The following is a 22,533-nucleotide window of genomic DNA, read 5'->3' on the forward strand; positions in this document are numbered from 1 at the left end:
CAAGTTGCACAAGAACTGTCACTTTAGCCTAAATGTCCCATAGGTGTCATCTACTGAACCCACAGGGTAATGAAGTAGTACCGTTAACTATTCAACTCAATGATGTAGACATACAAACACATCTGTAAATAAACTTGTAACTTATGAATAGCCAAAGAGGCAATTTAAGGTGCAATGTGTTAAAAGTGAAAGATGTAGTAGCATCCTGTGGTGAGATTGCAGAATACAACCCTCTGAGCATCCCTCAGATCCCACATCCCCATTTCTAGGTGTGAGGAAGGGTATGGTGATTACCTGTGTAGAGCCAGGGTTTGGTGTGTCCATTCTGGACTACTGTAGAAACATGGCAGAACAACATGGCTGCCTCTGTGAAAGGAGACCCGCTCCCTATATAGATTTAAAAGGCTCATTTTAAGATAAGGAAAACACAGCGGTTGGTATTTCCTGGTGATTACACACCAATGACAACATATTTATGAATACTGTATTTAATTTCTGCTAATAGATCACTCTATAAACATTACACACTGAACTTAAAATAAAAACGATTTGCTTTTATTTCTGTTTCTTTTATAATCACACTGAAGAACAGCATTTTCTAACTAATGCTTCAAATAAAATACTTTACTATACACAAATTGTACATTGTTAAATGAAAAATACTGCATAAAGCTTACAAAATAACCTTTAATTGAATCCAAAAAGAACTGAACTGAATTGAAGAAAAAAAAAAAAAAAAAAAACCCTGTCGGATTAAGAATTTAAATGGTATTTTAAGTATAATTCATTTAAAACTGCATGGCACATTCATAAGGCATATTATCATATTAATAATTTAACTCAACAGAAAACATTAATTTTATCCTTTTCAATAAACATGTCATCCCCAAAACCGGGACACCACAGTATATTGGTCTCTTTCATTTACCGATTTTCCAAAGTGACTTGTTTTGTATTAAACATTTTCCAAAATTAATGACAATACAGTGGTGAGCTCTGTGTAGTCTGTTCTTAAAACTCTGGATACACAACATTTTACTGGCTGTGAAGAAGGAATAAATACCTGCACTAGGTTCAACCCAAAAATAAACTGTATTTATATAATTAAGCATAGTGACTATTTGCATAGTGTCTATTTTCAGACTTCATTTTCTCTGTGTGATGACATCTTGGATCTACAGTATTATTTGGGAATAACATCTGTGACAATTATGAAAATGGTTTGACGTTCAATAGGAGTTTCAATCGAATAACTGACTTTACTTAAATAGAGGAGAATAAAATGTGTCCTCTCGTTGACTGAAGCAGGACTTTGACCAGCTTAAGTGCCCAGTACCTTTAGGAAGGTGCTCTTATCTACACCCAGGCCTGCCACCCTGGGAAAAGTCTGCTGAGGTTTTTGGGGTCCATGGCTTGTTGGATGAGGAGGTTGACCTGGCCCCCAACGCTCAGCACTGTGCCCTCCTCCACTCCCTTTAGCTTATCCTGCAGCCGCAGCAACACCCGTTCTGCCACCTTGTTGAAGCTCTGGCTGTCACTGTAGGAAGAAGTGCATGAGGAGATGAAGAATAGCTTAAAGAGAGATGTAAACATGAATATCAGTGAAATGGCTCTCATTTCTCAATTAAAGGATTAACAGCTGAAATTTTAGATATCCATTTATACAGTATGATCAGTGGCTTTCTAACAAGTTCTTAAAGACATGGCATCGTATTGACTTTGAGCCCAGTCCAGACCTGTAGAGAAACAAAAACACACAAATCTTCTTCTAGATCACCTGGATTTATGATGGCTATCTATGTCATCTCCCCCCATGGTGGATCTGAGTGTTGCATTGAGCTCCTGCTGCTCGTCGTGCTGCAGGTAGATGGCCTTCAGAGGGTTCATGGTCCAGTCGAACAAAGGGTCGTACAGCAGCACCTGTTGTGCATGTGAATCAGTACAGAAACATTAAAATGCAAAAATCCAATACTTAAGATGAAGTTTAGGAGGAACCATTATAGGTGATTTAATAACAGAGGCATTTGTGTGTGTAAGGTTGTCCCATGTTCGTACCTCCACAATAGTCAGCAGAGCTTCCTGAGAGTTTCTCATCACCTCCATCGTCTTCTCACAACATCTGAACAGAGAAAACAGGTGAGGTTCAGCAAATAAAACTAGCTGAGTCAAATCTTAATCCAAGGCTTGAGATTTGCTCTTCTTTTTTACATAGCTGTGTTTAGTTAATTTAGTTTGTTTTGTGTTACTGGAAACACCACTAGTTAAATGCATAACTCAACTGAGGTTGATTTTGACACTGTAGTGACAGGAATATGAAATAACAGCAGACTAGGTAGGAAATAAGGAATGTCAGGAGTAATATGAGGTATGTACAATACTTGCTAGCTCATTTGTAAGGACATTGGTAGCTGGATTTTTAGTTCATGGAGCTGAAACTGTCATGTCAACTCAGAAAAATGACAACTATGATGGAGACAAACACCACAGTGGAACTTTCACAGATTTCTCCTCACCTCCTGAAAACTCCCTCCACTCCAGTGATACCCATGCCATCCACAATGTCTCTGGAGAGTCTGAAAGGCACGGTCTCAGGGGTTGGGAGGATCTTCCCCTGCTCAAAGGCCACTCCTGATCACCAAAAAGTATGAAGAGGACACAAAACCAGGGCTGGGTTACGATGCATACTGTGACACAGTGTCGTAATTTTTGTATTCAGAGTTTTAAAGTATTGTAGTGCAATATAGAGAAGGCCTCAAGAGATAATTTCATTTCATTTACTCATATCAAAGGACTACTTTAATCAAAAACCCTGCACAAGCAAGTTACACAACATTTTCTGAAGAGTCAACTTTTCTGTGCACATACATGGAACTAATTTTACCTAAATCAATGTGAACGAGCTCAGCGCTCTGCTCATCAATCAGGATGTTCTGGATGTGTCTGTCGCCCAGACCTACAATGTAGCCAACTGTAGCACAAAACAGAAAAGTTAAAAAGGAATTCAGTGGCCAAACTGTTAACTATAACATATTGTTTCTATAGCATGAGACTTGGAGTGAACACACAGTACAGTTTATACCTATAGAGGAGGTGGCCACGCTGCGGGTGTAAGCTAGACGTTTCTCCATCCACACTGCAGGATCCAGGAACCGTTCCATGCAGAAATACCTGAAGACTGGCCTAAACTTTTTGCACACCTCGCTGTAGGTCTGGAGCTTCTCATCAAATCCGAGTCTCTGAGCATCCTACAATGACAGCAGGGTAGAAGATTAAAAGGACAGGTTTGTAGTTCAGTGCATTTTAAACATCCCATTCTGTTAATAAAGAACATAAAACTAATTTTAAACAGATTCATATCTTCAGATCAAATACCAGTTTAGACAAATACTGTAATTTAAAATACAAACAGTAAAAAAGAAAGAGACCCAAAAACAGATCCCATGATAAACAAAGTCAATAATTGTGTTGTAAGCAGTACCTGCATCTTCTTGCGGCAGGCGAAGTTGGTCAGGTCTTGAGGTCGGAAGCGTTTGTGAGCTCCTTTATTGGGATCCACCAGAAACTCTCCAATGGGCATGGTGCCTGAGCACCACTCTAGCACGCCGCTGCGCTGCGAGAATGGCACCACCTGGGATAAAGTACGAGTGAGACAGAAAGCAGGTGATGCATGATTGACAAAGTCTCAGTGCTTCCTGATATTCTGAAGCTTTCTTTAAAAAAATTGGCTACAGAATGACTCAGTCCTGATTTCTTAGTCTTGCTGAATGTAAAAGTTTAAGGGTGAGTAAACCAAGAGTATAACCTTGTATCGTCTAATGTTGAGCTTCCTCTTGCGAGTGTCTGAATTGCGTTGCAGCAGCATGGAGCACATGCTGAAGACCTGCTGCATCACCGCATCCTGCCGCAGGTCGTCCTGACCCTGGTCACACAGGGACAGCAAAGGTCACGGGAGAACATAGACACAAGAAAAGTCTTATAATTTGTCTATATCTTATATATGTCTATATGTATATATGTCTATATGTACAAATTAAGAAAACATTCCTCTCAGAATCGAAGTAACAATGTATTGCAACATTTGGGTTAATCTAATGAATACCATTCTCCCATCTCTTTTAGAATAATTACAAAATTAAAACACAGTGGCACTGGGCTCTAACTACACTAAAAAGGTACATTAAACTTTAGAGTCAGCAACAGTTTTTTTTATATCACAGCTATTACAGTCTAAGTTTTACAAGCCATCAGATGATGCTCAGCTGAGGCCCTAAAGCTTCATCACCAAGTGCATCTGAAAGAAATTTATTCTTTTCTCTCTCCTTCTTTTGAATATATTTTTGTGCAGTCTGTCTGTTATGTAAGTGTTGACACCCGCCTTGACCAGTTGTCTCCTGCTCTTGCCGTCAGAGCCGACACAGTCTATGATCTTGGGCAGGTTGACTCCTCCGGCCAGGTGATACTGCGGCATGAAGGACCTGATAGTCACCACGTTGTCATAGCAACCAGATGGATCCACCTAGTTAAAAACAAACATGCATGCCCAGGAATTAACTTACTGCCAACAACGCTCATACAACTAAAAATCAATCCCCTCTTTGATTTGACCGCCCCACCTCAATCATCACCTGTAAACCACTAACTCCTTAGCATCCATAAATATTTAAGTGTTTCCAGAACATGCTCCAAACAAAAATCGTTAAGGATGGTCAAAGTCGAGACACTGCATAATTCTTCACCTTGATCTCCATTGTGGGAATGACAACTTCATCCAGGTTTTTGATATTCACAATGGGCTGATCAGCAGGGATGGGAATCGCCTCTACAATGAACCAAAGCCACAAAAGAGGAGTAAGCATGTATGCACATATGATTTTTTATATTAGCAAATTAACTGTCAAAATATGTAACTTCAGGATAAATTTGGTGGAAGTTACTGACATTGTAAGGGAAGAACTGTGCTCTGACTACTCACTCTTCTCATTTTTGTGCTTGCTGGCATCCATGTAAGCCATAGTGATGTAGGCTTCACACAGATTCTCAATCCCTCGCACCATTTCACCTCGTTTTTTCCGTATTGCACTAATGATCTTCCGGGCTACATCTGAACGCTCCTGCATGAGAAAAACTTTGCTTGTAAAAAAAACAGGACTAGCGGTTTTGATTCTATATTATACATTTCATTTTGAAATTGTCACTGACTTTAAGAGCGACATTGGTGATGAAATGTACTCAGCATGTTGCCTTTGCAACTGGAGATTTTGCAAACAACACAGAGAAAGAGCCTCAAGTACTAATAGGAATAATGATCTACAGCTGTCAGTTAACAGGCCTTAAACATTATTTAATGGAAGTTTCACCAGGTCGAGTGAGGATGGCTGTCGTGGAACACTCTTAGCCAGTCGGGTCCTGCAGAATTTCTCATCTTTGTTGGCGTTCACCAGGGCAAAGATGATGAAGAGAGTGTGGTGAGGGTGCTCCAGAGATGCTTGGCAGATCAGCTATGAAAAGAGAGAACAAATGCAGCAGAGGCAATTGTGTTAAATACTGTATTTTTGCCACTTTCTGAATGCAGCAAAAATCTTGTACTCGCAATACAAGAAGTCCATTAAGTAAAAGTTATTAGATTTAAAGCCTTAAACTCTGACTTTATAGCAAATAAAAGAAAGGTGTTGAGACATGAGAAGTTGTTATAATGTACAAATAAACTATTCGTGTATTACGTTGTTGAGGACATCATGGAAGCCTGCATCCTCTGCAATGCCAGTTGCCATTTTGGTTCCCATGCGTGCAGCCAGCTGATACATGAGAGGCAGGAACTTGTAGGAGGGGATGTGCTTCACCTCCATCTAAAAACACAATAACACAAGTGGGCTCTCTCAGAAGATTATAAGCACTGATTTTACATTTAACTAAATGGCTTTTGTTACAAATGCTTCTGAGAACTGTGTGTGTGTGCATGAGAATTTACACATTCAAATAATAGTGTTCATAATTTTTTTTCATTAATTTTAGGTATGTTACTGACCCTCATTATGTCATTTACAGCCTTAACTCCAGCATTCTTCAGCCAGAGTGAAGCAAGGCGGAACACCCAGTTGTCGTGCTCCTCACCTTCTTTCAAACACTGGATGTAATTCTCCACTGCCTTACACAAGAAGCGCTGCCTGTCTGACTGCAGGTTGGACAGAGCTGTCTCATCCAACTGCAGCTCTTTTTCCACCTTTACTGTGTACCTGCAAAGTAAGTGATGATTAAGAAGAGTGAAAAAAAAAAAAAAACAACTCTTTGCCCACTGTGCATTTCAGAAATTATTTAAATGTGAAAACCTAAAAACAAACAATAAAAAAAGAACAGACCTGTTGGACACTTTGCTCTCCTTTATCAAGTCGACTTCTTCTTTAGCCTTCTTCAGCAGGGCCTGCTTGTTCTCAAACTCTGAGGAGTTCATGTATTTGTCGATGCTCTGGTACTGAGCATCAGAGAAGCGGGCCAGAGACAGGAAAGCCTCATTCCGCTGACTCTGCAGCCTGGGGTCCTGCAATCCTGATTCCCCCTCGATCACCTCCACCGCCTGAAAGAACAGCACAGGATAGACTTTTACTAATCTGAAAAGGTAACAGGTTCTCCCACACAAGGAAGTTACAGTCAAAATAATACTGACAGCAAGCGCAGAAAAAACTAATTATAAAAGAAAATAGGAACAGTTCCAAAACAAAGCAGAGGGTTACTTGAAAGAAATCTCAAACTTTAAGAAAATGTGACCTTAACCTTAAATGTAACACAGACACATGCACACAAGCATGTGAATGATGAAGTATAACTTTACAAAAGGGTTAGTATTTAAGTTAGGACCTGAGCTTATTGTTACCCTCTCAAGGTACTTCTCCAGTATGACTCCAGGACTTTCCAAGCACGTCTCAGCCAGCCATTTGCCACAAAGCCTGAGACACGCAGTGTACACTGGGGCCAGAGCAGGATTGAAGCACACCTGCCGAATTATGAAGTAAAACATTTTTGACTTCATGATGGAGAGAGATATGTCTACGGAGATGTAGACTTGTTTTTTTTTTTATAAACAGTTTAAGAAAACGATTCATTGTTATCAGACCATTACTGTCTTTTTAGTAACAGTGAAAATTTATTTCATTTTACAATATATGTGTACTTGTGTCTGACCTTTTCTTCTAGGTTATTTATCAACTGTCTCAGCAGGCCCAGAGCCAAACCCTGCTCTCCCTTTGCCCAGAACACCTGGGCCTCCTCCAGTTGGCATGATGACACAGGGGATGACAACCAGGACCCACCACCATTGTGCTGCTTCATTTGGAAGACTGCCCGTTCTGCCAGCTGGAACGGTGGATTCAGGATGCATTATTGCTCATTTAGCTGACACTATAATTAGTTTTCTATTCTCGTTACATACTGATGTGCCTTGAATTTGCCCACACACACTTTCAGATACTACCTGTGTGTTCCCGGCCTTACGAGCCAACCGGCAAATCTCCATCAGGTGGTCAGTGAGCACAGAGCTGAGGTACTGAACGCATTCAGGGTCTCCCACCGTGGACATGAGTGTGTGCTGGGCCACAGAGCGGACAGCCAGAATAGGCTCCACTAAACCAAAGTCACTGTCAGCAAGCAGCTGGGAGTGCTGACACCACTGGCTGCAAACCTCCCTGAGACTGACATCTGAAAAGGATCTGGTATAGAAGCACATAAAACAATAATAACATGAATTAGGTTTTATAATCCCAATAAAGTCTTGTCACCGACTGTGTTGTACTGTACGTTGTTGTGGAACTGCTGCCATCACCTGGAGAAGAGCTGCTTAACACTCTCCAGCTCCCTGATGCTCTGCAGGTTCCTGAGGGCTGGGTACAGAGAAGACACAGCCTCTAGGCTTCCTCTGCACAACTCTTCCACCTCTGCGCCCCTGTGGACACACACAAGCACACAGGTGAACAAATAATCATTCCACGGGAGAAATGAGTTGTGAGTTAAAACATTTCATGAGTGACTAAATGTCTAAATACTGTTCTCGCAACTTACCTGGCCTGTTTCAGCATTTCATCAAATACAGAGAACTCTTTGTCCCTCAGCGCTTGCAGGGAACAAAACACTGATTCATGGAAGCCAGGTCTGGATTTCTCACTCCTGACACAACAACAGATATTTAAAGAAAAAAAAATGCATACATTTTTTTTGTAAACAAACAGGGCTCTTTCTGATATGCGAGCACACTTCGCTCACCTTTCTGACAGCTCACAGTCCCACTGAGTGTTCCTCCAGGCGGCCTGGAAGCGGAGCTCTCTCAGCTCAGCTCCCCACTCTACCCCTTCACTCTCCAGACCCCTCATGTAGGTGGTGAGGATGCTGCTCAGGCCAAAGTTCTGCAGGCCCTGTTGGCACATTAGCGAGAAAGAACATTAAAATTAAATAAAGAATTAAATTGGTGTTAATGTGGAGGAATTAGACTTACAAGTATTAATACTGTCGATAAATGGAGTATAGACTGTCTTACCTCGACTATTCCCACTTGTCGAATGACCTCAGGCAGAGTAGAGTGAAGGTCATATGAGGTCAGGGCCTTCCCCCACATAGCCTCATGCTCATAGGTTCGAATCCTACAAATGAAAGTGATATGACAATACAAATGTGTGCTTATGCTGATTAAACAGTGCACGCAACCAGCTACATCAGATTCCAAGATCAAGTACTTATTGATTACCTGGTCAGTGGACTGGTCATTGTCTCCCCTCCACAGCCATACAGACTATCAGGCTCCCCTATGCTCCGATACACCTCAATTAGCAGCTCCTTCACACACGTAAGATGGTCAATAACAGTATTAAACAAGAAATATGGGAATCATTTTTGTGTTTAATATACACTTAAAATATGGATGTGTGAAAACACATATCAGGTTGTAAAGTTCACAGTTCTTAAACATGAGATGCACTGGGCTATATGCAAACAAACAGTTTTTTAATTGTGAAGCTAGCATTTTCAAGTATTGACACACTTGAATCAGTACTTGTTTTATTTTGGTACTGCATCAAAACATACATTTTAAAGCCAACATATAAAATGGGGGACTGACCTGCAGACTGATGTTGGTGTCTTCCATGCTCGTCTCAGTCAGGCTGGAGATAGTGAAGGTCTGGCTGCTCTCTTCAAAATTCAGCTTACGTGTTGCTGTGGACTTGGTTCTTCAGATTTGGTAAAAACATGTATCAAAAAGAGAGAACTCCCAAAACACAAGAAAAATCTAAACGCAATTTTGACATAGTATTTGGAAAGTTTGCCATATCACTGTGATTGTTGCTTAGATAATAATAATAATAATAATAGAAGCACATCATCAACTCAAAGTTGCGCAATATATTCATTCATATGTCATGTTGAACAATGTCTTGTGGACGAAACTCCTTACATACCTGCGACTCTCCTCCATGTTAGCTTTGATTTTATCGACATATATCTCAGTGTAAAGCAGAGCGGTGAAGTGAGCCGAGCAGGACTGTGCAGCTTTGGCCACCTCTAGGTAGTTCAGCTCCAGCCAGAAGTTTGAGTCACACACTGTGCCGCAGGAGTTACTGGAAGAAGGATGCAAAGTTTTATTGCATTTCAATTTACAAGCACCTACAGTAGTAAAGAGACATCAAGACAAGACCAAAAAATTCATGCAAAACCCACAAACAGTCCTCAAATATTTTACATTGGCTTAAAAAAATTAATTATAAATAAAGTACAAACCTATCAGATTCCCGTGGTCTCTGTTGTTGCCTTAGGTAATCAATAACTGCCAGCATCGTACGCAAGGACGTTTTGTCATACAAGCCCTGACTGGCGGTGTCCGACTCTGTAAGAATAACAGATGTTTATCTCAAACAGCAAACAAACTTGAGAAAGTAGGATAACAACTTAGAAGTTTTATAATTATTTTCATAATAATAATAATATAATATTCAACCAGAAATAACAACAATGGTGTGAGAGAATATTAAAAAGAAACAGTAGGACACAAGTTAAAAGTATAATATCCTGATGAACAATTTGTGTAAACAACAGACTTTTTAAAAGTTTTTTTTGCCATTTTGCCTTTATTTGACAGCTGACAGTGTAGAGAGAGAGGAAATATGGAGAAGGAGGATGTTGGACGAGGAACTGACAACCTACAGCTCATTTCCTGATCCTGAACAAGGATAAGCAGTTGAAGACGACAAAAAAAAAACAAAAAAAACAAAAAAAAAAACGGATGATTATTCTAAGATAATCATACCCCACAATTACCGGAGTCAGAGTTCAGAGGTGTGGCAGACCGACTGGCGGCCTGAGCATTTCTGGAACAAAAGCTGAAGAAGACCTGGATGTGGGATGAGAGTAGCTCCCTCCATGAACCATCTGTGTCAGCCAGAAGAATGGAGTGGATGATGAGAGGCAGCAACCTCTGACAGCAGTCCACCCTCACCTGGAGACAGGTGGAACAAATAAAGTTGGACAATCTGGTTGCGCAGGGTCAGAGTACTTAAGAAAATGTTTACATGCTCACCAGGCACAGTGGTCGTGACAGCAGCAGAGCCTCACTCCTGACACCTCCACTGTCCAGCAGGGTGGTGCACAGAGCTTTAAGCCAGGTTTTGTGTCCCCCTGCCTGAGGAATCCAGATCTCCTGACTCTCCAGTCTTTTCTTGACCTCCAAACTCTCTTCAGCACTCACAGCTGCCACCTGATGAGAATCCAGATTGCTTCTGCACATTCATACTTACACTGACAACATACTAATTAGGCAGAGATAAAACTGTTTGTAAAAATGATGTTTTTGTGAAGTACACAGAGACAATACATACTATAAACATAGAACATAAATCAATGTTAAGATAAAAACCCATCCCTGACCCACCTTCCTCTTGGCCTTTCTGAATGGATTGAGGTAAGCCAGCATGGGGTCTCTGCTGTCTTTGTGTTGCTCCCAGAAGTCCAGTCCCAACTGAGTAGCAAGGATGTTTTTCACACACTGAGCTGCTGCCCTCCTCACCTCAATACTGACAGACAATCACAGCGTACAGCACATCAGTTAAAACAACTGGCTCATCCGCAATCACGTACAATAAAAGTCTGATTACTGAGGTGCTGGAGTCACTGTACCGTTGATGAGTAAGTGCATCGTTCATGCAACTGAAGATCACGTAAAGATGCTGAGACTCAGTGGAGGTGAAAAGAGAGACAGACTTTTCATAGAGGTGGTCCCTGCCATGGAGCAGGGCAATGGTGGAGAAATCCACCGGACCCAGTTCTCCCAGACAGCTTCCTGCTGCCTCTGCAAGACAAAATTCTGGTTGTAACTCTATAACTTTCAAAATTATAAAAATAATTTAAGTTTTAGGAAACAAAGTCAACAACACGTGCTGGCTGTACAAACTACCTAAACAACAGATATTATACCTAGAATGTCAGCTCCTTCAGGATGGTTGGCTGCAAGCTTGCAGAGCTGCAGCAGACTGAGAACCAGCTTCACCAACACACTTTCACTGGGGTTGGCTACAGTGACAACAGAGAACATTCAATTAAGCTCATTACACATTTAACACTCCACAGTGTTTGATACATTGACCTTTTCTAATTTGGCATCATACCATGGCACTCTTTGAGCAGCTCTCTGATCTGCTCCTTTTGATCATGCAGCTGTCTGGTCAGCTCCTTCAGTCCCTCCAGTCTGGTGAGAGGTAAGGAGTCGCAGGACGTCACTGACAGGAAATGGGTTATCTCCTGTAAATGGGAAACCCGGTGAACGTGGGGCAAAATAAAATTTAATTTTTTTTTTTTTTTTTAATTTTAAGTTTAATTTTCATTGATAAAAGGGTGCGTGTATATTAGGTAGACCATTATTAACTGCAGTCTATGTGGGACTATTCTAAACGTTTTCAATTTCATTCAACTTGGATTTTTGCATTGACATCATGAGTGGACAACAGTGACAGGGCTGTGTATGTGTGCTGTATATGGCTGTGAGTTTATATTTGTTGCCATTACCTGTCTAAGTGTAAAGTTCCCAGTGTTATATTTGAGTCTCTGTTGTACCGACCGCAGCTCTTTAAACTCAGGCAGGTTGGGAAAAGGCTCTAATCTGCTGATGGCTCCCTTCAATTTCTGTTGGTTCTCTATCACAAGAAACTGCAACAGACTGAGCACCTGCAGCACCAGAGAGAAGTAACAGTAGAAAACGTTTTGCTCACACATGCTAAAAGAAGATGGAGTCATTTCTGTCACACATAAAAAATGAAACTGTCTTAATTAGACTTAATAAATGACAAACATAATTGAGAAAATTCTGGTAACTGAGGACATAATGTTGAAACAAAAGCAGAGCTTTATTACAAAAGTAGCAATTACTTCATCCATGTATTAAAACCCAATCTTTGGCAGGTCATCTATAAAATGACATCAGTGTGCGTTTACAAATATGCTAAATTTTGCTGCATGTGCCTATGCATAGTGTTTGTTCTAATGCACTACAATATACCTTAAGACTGCAAGCTTGTTGAATAAACTCCCTGCTTACCTGCTGTGAGATGGCGGTCTGGCTCGTCACCTGAGCCGTGAGAGTCCCCACAATGACCTGTAGGTGGCAGTCTAGAGCGTCATCACAGAACCGCAGAGCTGCCTGACACACAGAGCTCAGCAGGTCGCAGCACAGAGAGAGGCTTCTGTTAGAAACCTCGTCACAACGAACAGGTCTGTGGGTGACACAAAAATAAACTGGTTAAATTCTATGCTTGTGTGCAGTGTGTGCAGGGTGAGTGTGTGTGCGTGTGATACAACATGTTTGCACTAACCTGCTGTTGATATGGTGTATGAGAGTATATATGACATCTCTGAGGACAAAGGCCCAGGCTCCTCCCAGACCGTCTTTCACTTCTTTGAGCAGCAGGCTGACAAACAGGTGATACATGAGGAGGATACGATGGCGTTCGTAACTGTTGGTCGTCTCTGCTGCCCTTTCACACACCGCCAGCAGAATCCTCTGGATAGAAATCTACAGTGCAAAAACAGAAGAAAGGTAAAACATTATTTCACAGAACAGGTAATGGCAAGACAAGAAACTTTACTGATACATAATGAGAAAGGCCAAGAAAACCAACATAAGCACAACATCTTACCGGGGTTTTAGACAGAATGGCTACCAAAGACTTGTGGTTTGCACTGTGGCACTTGCTGAGGTAATCCAGAGTAGCTTTGATGACATAGGAGCTGAAATATGGTGGGTTGGGTACAGGGTCCAATTCCCTTTGGGGTGGTAAAGAGTTAAGTCATATTTTCATCTTTTTTTATGTTTAGAACAAAAAACACAATTAGCCATCATGTGCAAAGAATAAATAAGTACAAGAATAATAATGGAACCAACAAATAAAATGAGTCATGACAAGAAAATAAAATTAATAAGTCTAAAATGATCATTACCCTATAAAGCGATTCAGGTCACCTCTCTCCCCCTCAGTTCCACTTCCTTCATACAGAGTCATCAGCAGTTCCACTACTATGTCCGCCAGGTTATTGTGGATCAGGCTGTCAATTTGCTGCACAGACATGGACACAAGACATGTAGCGCGATCAAACACATTTGCCATTGAACTAAAATTTCTTTAGTCATATGTGGCAAACACTGATGCAGCAACTTACTCAGACTGGATACCACATTCTCAAAATACAAGACACATGAGAAAGTTGTGCCCAGATCATAACAATCAAACTCTAATAGCTGCAAGAGATGGTAAGTCTGACCCTGCAGGATGATGTTATCCATCTATATTCACCTGTTTGCCAAGACAGCTGGCATCCTTGAGCAGGTCGTACACCCTGTGGGCCTTCTCCCTCTGCTGCGTAACTTGTGTGTCCTGACCAGGCAAAGCAAAGTACGGCAGGATGTTGACCATAATCTTGGGGAAGCAGTCAGCCAAAAGCTGTCTCCAGTCCTTCTCGAGATACATGCCGATAGACTTCACCTGTTCAAAGTCATCCAGGAACACCAAGTGGGGGATCAGCACCTGGTAGGAAGAGCTACAGGAAGACAAGACAAAAGTTAACCATAAACCATCTATTCACTGTGTACAAGAAACTCACAGTTTCTTCAAAAACCTAAAAATGCTCTGATTTCAGTCAGTGATAATTGTATGATACTGAAACTGTGGAAGAAGTAACAAAAAAGTTTGCCTCACTTATAAAACTCTTTGACTGTGCTGTGGTCTAGCAAGGTGTAGGGGAAAGATCCCAGAGTGTAGCGGTCATCTGACTGACGCTGTGAAAGCCACTCTGCCACCAAGTAGTAGAGGTGAGAACTGACAAACATTTTTACATTCCTGTAGCCCAGTGCTCTGGATACATTACACAACATCTGCCATGAAAAGAAGGAAAAACACAGTTCATCTTAATCCTGTGTTTCTGAAGTTCACTATTTTACACGGAAAAGAACAATCTCTTGACTGGTTTTTAGGTTACACAGTGATGCTTAAGATCGAAATGAAAACGTGAAAAGTGAAGTAATGCAAGCTTATTTTTTTCATCATTTTATTGGATTGTCTAGTTTTTATTTTTAAAGCTGCAGTTTGAGCCTCTATTTCCGCAACGTGTGACCCTGAAATCTTTACCTTTTTGATGAGCTGCTCCTCAATATCGTTTTCCTTGTAGGACTGGAAAAGGGCAAACAGACACTGTTTTTCACACACGGGGCTGCAACACAGCACAACGGACAAACTCTTCAGCAGGGTGGCCTTCCGGTTGAACGCCTCGTCCTGCTGGTCCTCTGAAGAACTGCTTCTCTGTATGTACACACAGAAACAAAAAGAGTTTGGATAGTAACATGCAAAATAAAAACTTTCTGATCTGTGGCAACAGTGATTAAACTTACTGGGAGTCTCATTCCTTCTTGAGCTTTCAGGTAAACATTCTCAAAAGCTTTCTGCTGGTGTTTTAATGGCAACATCTTCCTTTTTTCTGGATGCTCTTCTTTCATCTCCAGAAACAACCTTTATACAAAATTGAATATTGGTGACAAAGTTGATTCTTATGTTTCATGTTTAGATCTAATATCACACTGTTTGTATAATGTACAACTGTCTGACTTCAAAACTTATTCTGATACAATGAGTGATAATTTAGGTCCCAGCTAACGCCCACCTTTCCAATGATGTGGCCACCAGCATGCGGACCTGGTGGTGGGTATCTGCGAGGTGAGATGGAAGGATGGCAGACACTGGAAGGTCCTCCTGTTGGCCAGGACTTTTGAGGCTCAGGACTGCCCACTTACAACAGGGATCAGCCTGTCAGAGGGGAGAGAGATGTCCAAAATAACAAAAAAAATGATGAGGCAACTGAAGCATAAAATTAACGTTCAATAAAAGAAGAGGGACAAAATTGTCAACATGTGTTTTTTGGCATCTGGGAAACATCTTTTACTAGGGTTTCCAAACAAAACCTTTTTTGGCCACAAAACCTTTTTTGTTTGATAAACTGTTATAGCATCTCCATGCTTTATATACTCAGAACAAGATGCAATGATCTCAAATCTAATATTTGAGTGGCATAAAAGTCTGAAACAACACTGTATTTCCAAAGCGTAGGCAAGAGAACCTCTGTGAGCGCTTACCTGCAGCAAAGCAACCAGACATCGCACTAAAGCAGCTCGTACAGTTGCCATGCACTTCCCCGTCTGGCTCAGGAAACTAAAAACAAAAACAGTGGCATAGCAATTACCAAAAACTGATTCATAAAAACTATAGGTGGCATTCAAATATGACTGATGTTTATGCAGAACCAGATTCTGAGAAAGAAAATGTTTTCAAAGACTTGACAGAGGGCATCCCTTCACAGAGCAGCCCTGCATGTGCTCATGGTTTAAACATGCCACTAACCAGAATCCAGACACCACTTGCAGCAAGGATCCCTGAACATGTCTCATCTCCTCTGGCATGTGGGGGGTTTTACCCAGGCTCCTGATGGAGGGTAACAAAGCCAGCAGCACAGCAGCACAGATCTCTTGGTCCTGACGGTACTGGTTACACAGGTCACTGAAAACACAGCATCAGTATCACTAACAAGTCCTCTATGACCAAAAATAAATACATTTTTAAAAAAAGCAATTAATGTCACACAGGTTTCCGTACGCTAGAGGACGGAGCAGCAAATCAAATTCCTCTGGAGAGAGTGAGTCCTCAGCAGGAAGCTTCTTCAGCAGGACAAGATACTGAAGGAGAACCGGATATTAATGTGTAGCACCTACAATATCGTTGCCATTGCCACCATGACACTCCACAGCAGCTGCTACTCACAATATTGAGGTGTAGGGCTCTGCTGAAGTCTATCTGCTCCAGCAGCAGCAACAGCCTACGTCGCACCTCCTGTGGCTTGAAAAGGAGGCCATGGACGGGCCGCACAGAGCCGCACTTACACAAAAACTCCAAGACTGCAAGGAGAGCCAGGTCCTGCTGGGCCAGAAGATCCTCTGTTAACAAGCTTTTTGCACCTAATGGAGGACAGAACCATGATTGTTTTACCTGATATCCATACAGAGAATGAGAGACAACATAAGCTTAAACTGATTTCTTACTTATTTATCTTAATTGTAATGTCTAGCAGCGTAGGTTTTTCAAGAAACTGTCTATGTTGTGTAACAGAAACATTTTTGAATGAGTTTAAATATATGTTACACCAATTTTTCTAATCACAACAAAGGCACTAATTTAGATACTAGCTGATCTATTCTCACCTGGCCCACAGGAAGCATCCATGTTGTCTCCCTTCTGTCTCTGGGTCCCATTAGTGCTGCCATGAGACTCTTCACCATCTTCAAACAGGTCAATGTCATCCCCTTGCTGAGTTCGGCTAATTTCCCAATCATCATCCATATGATCATCGTTATCCACCACACTGTGTCTCTTAGAACCACTGTTTAACTGAAGAGACAGGGCAGTAAGATTTATTCAGCAAATTGGTCCCTTTCTTGAAAGTTTTTATGTTTTTATACTCAGGACACAAACATTTTGTCTCAGGTTTCCTACCAATAGTTTGCAGATCTCTGCCAGTTCATTGAGCAGACTAGCCGGCAAAACCATAACAAAAAGAGTGGAGGCGATGGGACAAATGTTATCCTGTGGAAAGATAGACAGATGACTGAAATGACTCCAAAACAGGATCCTGATACCAGACTATATTTTGAGAGTGCAAGAACGTGATAAAGGGCCTTGCTTCACCTTGTTTCTTCCGCTGGCTGACTGTGTGCAGAGCTTCATGGTGGATCTCAGTGTGGTCATGGTCCCTTCTTCTGTCATCTTCACTTTCACACTAGAAACAAAACCACTAAGGTCCTGGGTCAGAGCCTGAAAACAAGAGGATGCTAAAGGAATAAATCAACTGCCATTTATGAACAAAAAACACTATATTATTAGCTGTATATTATGCTGTGTATTATTAGCTGATGAGTAAAATATAAGGGACAGAATAATACACATTTTTATGTGGCCTGAATGTATACCTTTGCTTTAGAGAAGAGCTGTAAGCGACACGCCTCCTCTTCAGTCAGAAACCCAATGGAGACGTATCCTGCCAGAACACCAGTCAACAGACTGAAACAGCGAACAAGACATTCCGGAGGGGTGGACTGAGACTGTGGACCGTGGATAAAACAAATACCAGTTTCTCATTATGATGCCAGTGCTACAAAAACCCATATTTATTGTCTTTCACTCACATCAGGAGAGTAGCAGTTGAGTAGGTTCTCAGCCACACAAAGAAGGGACTGCTCCAACTTTTTTCTGAGGACGGGGACAACAGGGAATTGGCTGCTAGCTGGTGACTTCGATGACTCGTCAGTCTCTTGGATCTCTGTGGGCAATGTGTTGAAGATGAACTGCAAGTACAGCCTCTCAATCTCTTCCAGCTTGTTTCTGGCATCAAGAGATGCTTGTTCCTGGAAAAAGACACTTTAAAAAAAAAAGTGATCATAAACAGATTTATTTTTATTCTAAGATGCCATACCACTAAGTACACAGACCACAGAAAGTGTTGATACCAATGAGGTGTGAGATTTAAATGAGGTATAAATGGCTGTATATAACAAAAATTACATAAGCATGGATTATGCTAAATGGTGGTGCCTCACCTCTCTATACTTTCAGCACCGAGCAGAAATTTCAAGCCAGCTCTGGTGTCTTTCAAAATCAGGGAAACCAGGATGTTGGCTATGAGATTGAAGGGAAAGTCTCTGCACAAAAAAAAATTTAGCACAAAATTAAAAGCAACAAACAGAAAAGTATAAACAATAAAGAGGCTGTGAAAGAAAATGTATTTTATGTTGAAGATCACGAGTGGCAGCGTAGAGCCTCCAGTGCATCCACTGAAGAACACAGTCACTGTAATTTAAATGTAGCATATTGAAGGCAGACCATGTACAGAAAGCCAATACATCCGTAGTAAACATGGAGAAAGAAAGCAGTGGCAACCTGCAGATAATAGGATGAGGTCTGGAGGTATCCTCCATCTCATCACTCTGATCTGTCATCAGCAGCCAGGCTATGAGGGTCTCCTTCAGGCTCAAAGACCCAGATCCCTCCAAGGCCCCTGTACAGTCCCAGCCTGAGCTTGAAATTACACTTTTAGGAAGTGGATATTTTAGCAGGGCCTGGGAGAGACAGAGTCCAGCATTTCTGTGCACAAAGACAAAAAAAGAGCAGTGAAAATGGTGATGGGAGTTAAATGTTAACATGCAAAATTATTATAATTGCGCTTTTTCAGAATTAAAGATTAAATTAAACATTGCACAATGAGAAAGAACAGAGTCTCACTGGGATGGTTTGCATGCAGATCCAGAGAACATCTTCCAAAACTCTCTGTCCATATAAATCAGCCCACCGTGGACAATGGAGCTGAGCAGGTCCAGGCTGAAAGCTTCAGTCTGGGGTGAGCTGACCCCTCGCAGTGCAACTGCCCACACACGACCCCACAGCCTTTCAAGCTCTGCCCTGTGGACTTGGGCCCTCTCTGGGTAGCGGGCCTGGCACCGGGCCACCTCCCTCAGACAACGCAGCACATAGGAGCTCCTCTCTCCCTTCCGATGCTCTGCCAGGGACTGGTACAACACTGCTAGCAGTGGGACCAGCTCCTGGCTGGGCACCATGGATGGGTACTTAGACATGAGCACTGCAGTGATCTGCAGCCTGAGAAAAGAAACCAGAAGAGGGCATGAATATGTTTCCACTTTGCGTGGATACAAACTCATATTCAGCAGTAAGTTGGCTGCCTTTAAAATGGTTTTATATTAAATTTGTAGTGATTTCCGTACCAGGGTATAACATCAAAGTCACTGTGTTGTGGTTGCAGATGGTCCCGGAGGACCTCCCAGCCCAGTTCGATGCGGCGCCTCTTGCTGGCTGTTCCATGGGTGGGACTGCCCATCTGGGTGGATCTGAGAGAGGTCTGGGTAATCTCTAATATATGGTTGTCATTGCCATCAGTGAACAGCTATGGCATGCAGGAAATACAAGATGAATACATTTGTTAAGACATTTCATTCTTATAAGCTTGTCCAACACAACATTTAAAATATTAAGCTAACAGAATAAGCTATATAACGGCATAACCTTTTAAGACAAGACAAATGGTGATTAAAGGCAGGTAAAGGTGATTTAATCTTTATTACCTGGTGGCAGATATCAGCTGTGAGCTCGATGAGATTGTCTTTGACAGCTATATGTCTCGTTCCTGTGACATACTTCCCTCTGCTGCCTATACTACTAATTTCTCTGACCAAGGCATCATACAAGTTGTACAGCAGACTGCGCCACTTAGCCCAGTCCTCAGCATGTGCACCTAATATATAAGGAGAGGGAACTTATTGATTTTTGGTTTGAACACATAACTGTAGAACACATAACTGTAGTTTAAAATGTTTTAGTTCAATAGCCTTAAATGATAACTTAGTCAACTTTTTTGGCACTGTTTTATGACGAAGTTTAGGGGCTGTAGTCACCTTGGTGGTGAAATATCTATTCAGCAATGAAAGACGTTCAACTTGCTTTAACGAGTTAAGATCAATGGGAATATATCTGATCACGTTTCTTTAAAAATTGGAAGGACAACTACATTCTTTCTAGTCCAGGATTGGAGAAAAACTTTCATATGTTGATTGGTTTAAAGTTTTCGAGAAAGAAACTACTACTTGTCAGAGATCGGTTTTTTCCTTCTATTTAGTTGCTAGAACCAGTCAAACGTGTGAAATCATATAAAGCCGACACTGAAATAAAAAAAAAAAAAAAAACTTTAAAGAATACTAACATTATCACACAATCTTATTAATACTTCTGTTTATTGATTAGTCAGAATGTACCTGTGTCCTGTGTCTTAGCTCCATTAGGATGGTGAACACAAATCTGCAGATTGAAGAACTCCACTATTTCCTCTTTGAGAGCAGCACTGGGTCTCATATCCACCCAGACATACAGTATGGAAGGCAGGAGTTCCTCTCCCAGGTGACACACTTTCATCCGACAGTTCATGGCCGCAGATCTCAGGAAGATGTTGAGAGATGAAACAAGGTGCTCCAAAACAGTCAAGTGTTTCTCATGCCTAACGGGATGACAGAAAAAGAAAACCAGTACAGGTTTACTTTTTACATTGCAATAACTCATGTTGATTTTTAGTTACAAGTAACAGCAGGTTAAAATGCTGTTGAATAGAAAAAAAATATATAGTTTTGGGAAAAATTATCAAAAGTCCATTTAAAAAGGTTAGTAAAGGTATTCACCTAGCATTAAGCAGTGCTTTGGAGAAGAAGCTGAACAGAGTGTTGTTGAATCCATCAGTCTGCATGCAGCAGCCTCGCACCACTGTGTGGATGACTCTGCTCACCAAAACATGGTTGAGGGATTTGATTGAAGAGTTGAACAAGCTGCAGTACAGGTCCAAAAGATCTACAAACCACAAAAAATACCAGAGGTACACCAATACACTGGTGAGTACAACTCCATTCTCACTTTTATATGCAAATGAAGTCAAATTTAGACAAATGGATCACTGACTGTGCCACTGCTGTGGGGTGATGTCACACCAGTATTTGCGTACAGAGAGGATGTCCTTGATTAGGAAGTTGCTGTAATATTCTCCACAAGCTGAACAGCTGTACGAATTATGCAGCACCTCCATCACATGTTTCAGCAGCTCACTGCACTTCAGACGAGGCCCGCCTGCAGAGAGAGGGATGGGCATTATGACTGCAGCTCCTACAGTAAACAGCAAACAGACTGAACAGTTTGTTTCTGGCTTTGCTCTTCACTACTCAAATGAATTAGCCAGAGAAATATGATCATAACATTTGCTCGAAAACTCCCCTCACTGTGATCTGATATGAATCTTTTGGCTAAATGTATATTGTTATATATGCACTCGATCTCACAAAGGCCTTACGTTTATTTGCAGAGACAATGAAGTATTTCATCAAACTGCACATATCAGCCATCTTCTTCTTCCGCGTGGCCATCGTTGTTGCTGTGACAGATTTACTTGACTGCATGCTTTCTGTCTCTTTCTGGACATAGCGCTGTAAAAATCTGATGCAGATGAAAAAACAACAGATTCTTGTGACAACATGAATTAAATCAGCAATTCTAGATACAAAAGCCTTCATAGTCATCGAACTGTTTAGTATTTCATATCACGTTTCCATTTGAATACTGGGATTTATTTGTGAACGAATTGAAAGTGAAACTAAACTGACAGTATAGAAACAAACACACACAGTAAAAAGATGTGACCAGAATTACATGAGACATTTTGTTGCACATGTACAAATTACAAACAACCTGAAGCAGATCACCTGAAAACAGCATCCCAGGTGAGCTGCTTGGAGCCTTTAGCTTTAGGTCCGGAGGTCCGATCTAACTCCTGCACAATCTCTGGGTTTTGTAGGAGTCGTCTGAAGCGTTCAGCCTCTTTCTGGAGGCACAAAGAGATGACACAACTACCATGGTGTAGGATTTATATTGCACTTGCTGGTTAAACTCTCTACTACAGAGAGACAGACAATGCTTTGGTGCAATATACCTTATTTCGCCATTTACACTCTGTTAGTAGGTCCACGTGGCTAAAATTTGCCAAAATATTGTATATTCAAGTGTGATTACCTTTCTCTCTGTAGCTTTGTCATTGTCCAGCCCCCTGCAGCAGGCCAGGAGATCATGAAGAACCAGACTCATTGTGCTTCACAGTGGATGAGGACACAGTTTTCATTAGTGTCGAAAATACTTTTTCACCTGCAGAAACAGGATGTTATTCTCAACCAAATAACACTTCAACTACTTGTGATACCTTTTGGTGTCAGTCCTCTCCTCCAAAGCACTAATGACAAACTAGTATCATGAAACGCAACTACTCATAATCACTGTAAAGCCTGTCCGAAACAACCACCTTAGCAATACAACACCGCCACACTGACTCTGACTTGGCCATCTTGACGTGCGATCACGCACGCTCATGCTCAACACGCAA

General features: G+C 41.4%; 1 protein-coding gene across 4 annotated transcripts; it reads right to left on the minus strand.

The window, feature by feature from the left end:
- Positions 1 to 892: 892 nt before the first annotated feature.
- On the minus strand, positions 893 to 22,500 carry atm (ATM serine/threonine kinase). 4 transcript variants are annotated; one of them, XM_026329117.1, is made up of 63 exons: positions 22,354 to 22,500; positions 22,170 to 22,245; positions 21,863 to 21,981; positions 21,454 to 21,596; positions 21,069 to 21,233; positions 20,795 to 20,960; positions 20,378 to 20,616; positions 19,691 to 19,860; positions 19,334 to 19,512; positions 18,837 to 19,208; positions 18,495 to 18,698; positions 18,155 to 18,256; positions 17,744 to 17,975; positions 17,528 to 17,659; positions 17,247 to 17,372; positions 17,055 to 17,144; positions 16,763 to 16,949; positions 16,326 to 16,519; positions 16,161 to 16,240; positions 15,909 to 16,064; positions 15,644 to 15,719; positions 15,175 to 15,317; positions 14,906 to 15,023; positions 14,646 to 14,816; positions 14,217 to 14,392; positions 13,815 to 14,058; positions 13,462 to 13,577; positions 13,161 to 13,287; positions 12,837 to 13,036; positions 12,563 to 12,737; positions 12,034 to 12,192; positions 11,637 to 11,769; positions 11,446 to 11,541; positions 11,149 to 11,320; positions 10,904 to 11,045; positions 10,553 to 10,729; positions 10,294 to 10,471; positions 9,757 to 9,862; positions 9,438 to 9,596; positions 9,101 to 9,209; positions 8,729 to 8,817; positions 8,522 to 8,624; positions 8,251 to 8,399; positions 8,050 to 8,154; positions 7,814 to 7,933; positions 7,466 to 7,700; positions 7,177 to 7,347; positions 6,869 to 6,988; positions 6,357 to 6,571; positions 6,026 to 6,233; positions 5,721 to 5,846; positions 5,358 to 5,498; positions 4,973 to 5,111; positions 4,737 to 4,819; positions 4,376 to 4,516; positions 3,803 to 3,919; positions 3,479 to 3,628; positions 3,080 to 3,245; positions 2,882 to 2,968; positions 2,514 to 2,628; positions 2,056 to 2,119; positions 1,778 to 1,920; positions 893 to 1,537 (listed from the first exon to the last, which is right to left on the minus strand). In XM_026329117.1, the coding sequence occupies exons 2-63, from the start codon at positions 22,239 to 22,241 to the stop codon at positions 1,357 to 1,359; spliced, it is 9,273 nt and encodes a 3,090-aa protein (XP_026184902.1). In that variant the 5' UTR covers positions 22,242 to 22,245; positions 22,354 to 22,500; the 3' UTR covers positions 893 to 1,356. The 4 variants fall into 4 exon arrangements, 3 of the variants coding, with proteins under 3 accessions (XP_026184902.1, XP_026184892.1, XP_026184910.1); XM_026329107.1 differs by having other exon boundaries at positions 22,170 to 22,298; positions 22,453 to 22,492; XM_026329125.2 differs by lacking the exons at positions 893 to 1,537; positions 1,778 to 1,920; positions 2,056 to 2,119; ... (33 more) ...; positions 13,462 to 13,577; positions 14,217 to 14,392 and having other exon boundaries at positions 13,870 to 14,058; positions 22,170 to 22,500.
- Positions 22,501 to 22,533: the final 33 nt, after the last annotated feature.

Source organism: Mastacembelus armatus, chromosome 13 (genome assembly GCF_900324485.2).
Source record: "Mastacembelus armatus chromosome 13, fMasArm1.2, whole genome shotgun sequence".
NCBI classification, from domain to species: domain Eukaryota; kingdom Metazoa; phylum Chordata; class Actinopteri; order Synbranchiformes; family Mastacembelidae; genus Mastacembelus; species Mastacembelus armatus.

Excerpts from the sequence above, each read along its gene's own strand:
- atm (XM_026329117.1), bottom strand. The coding sequence starts at position 22,241 with ATGAGTCTGGTTCTTCATGATCTCCTGGCCTGCTGCAGGGGGCTGGAC. Across the intron at positions 16,950-17,054 it reads CAGAGATCTGCAAACTATTG|TTAAACAGTGGTTCTAAGAG; the intron begins GTAGGAAACCTG and ends CTGTCTCTTCAG. Across the intron at positions 5,847-6,025 it reads CTGTAAATGACATAATGAGG|ATGGAGGTGAAGCACATCCC; the intron begins GTCAGTAACATA and ends TTGTGTTTTTAG.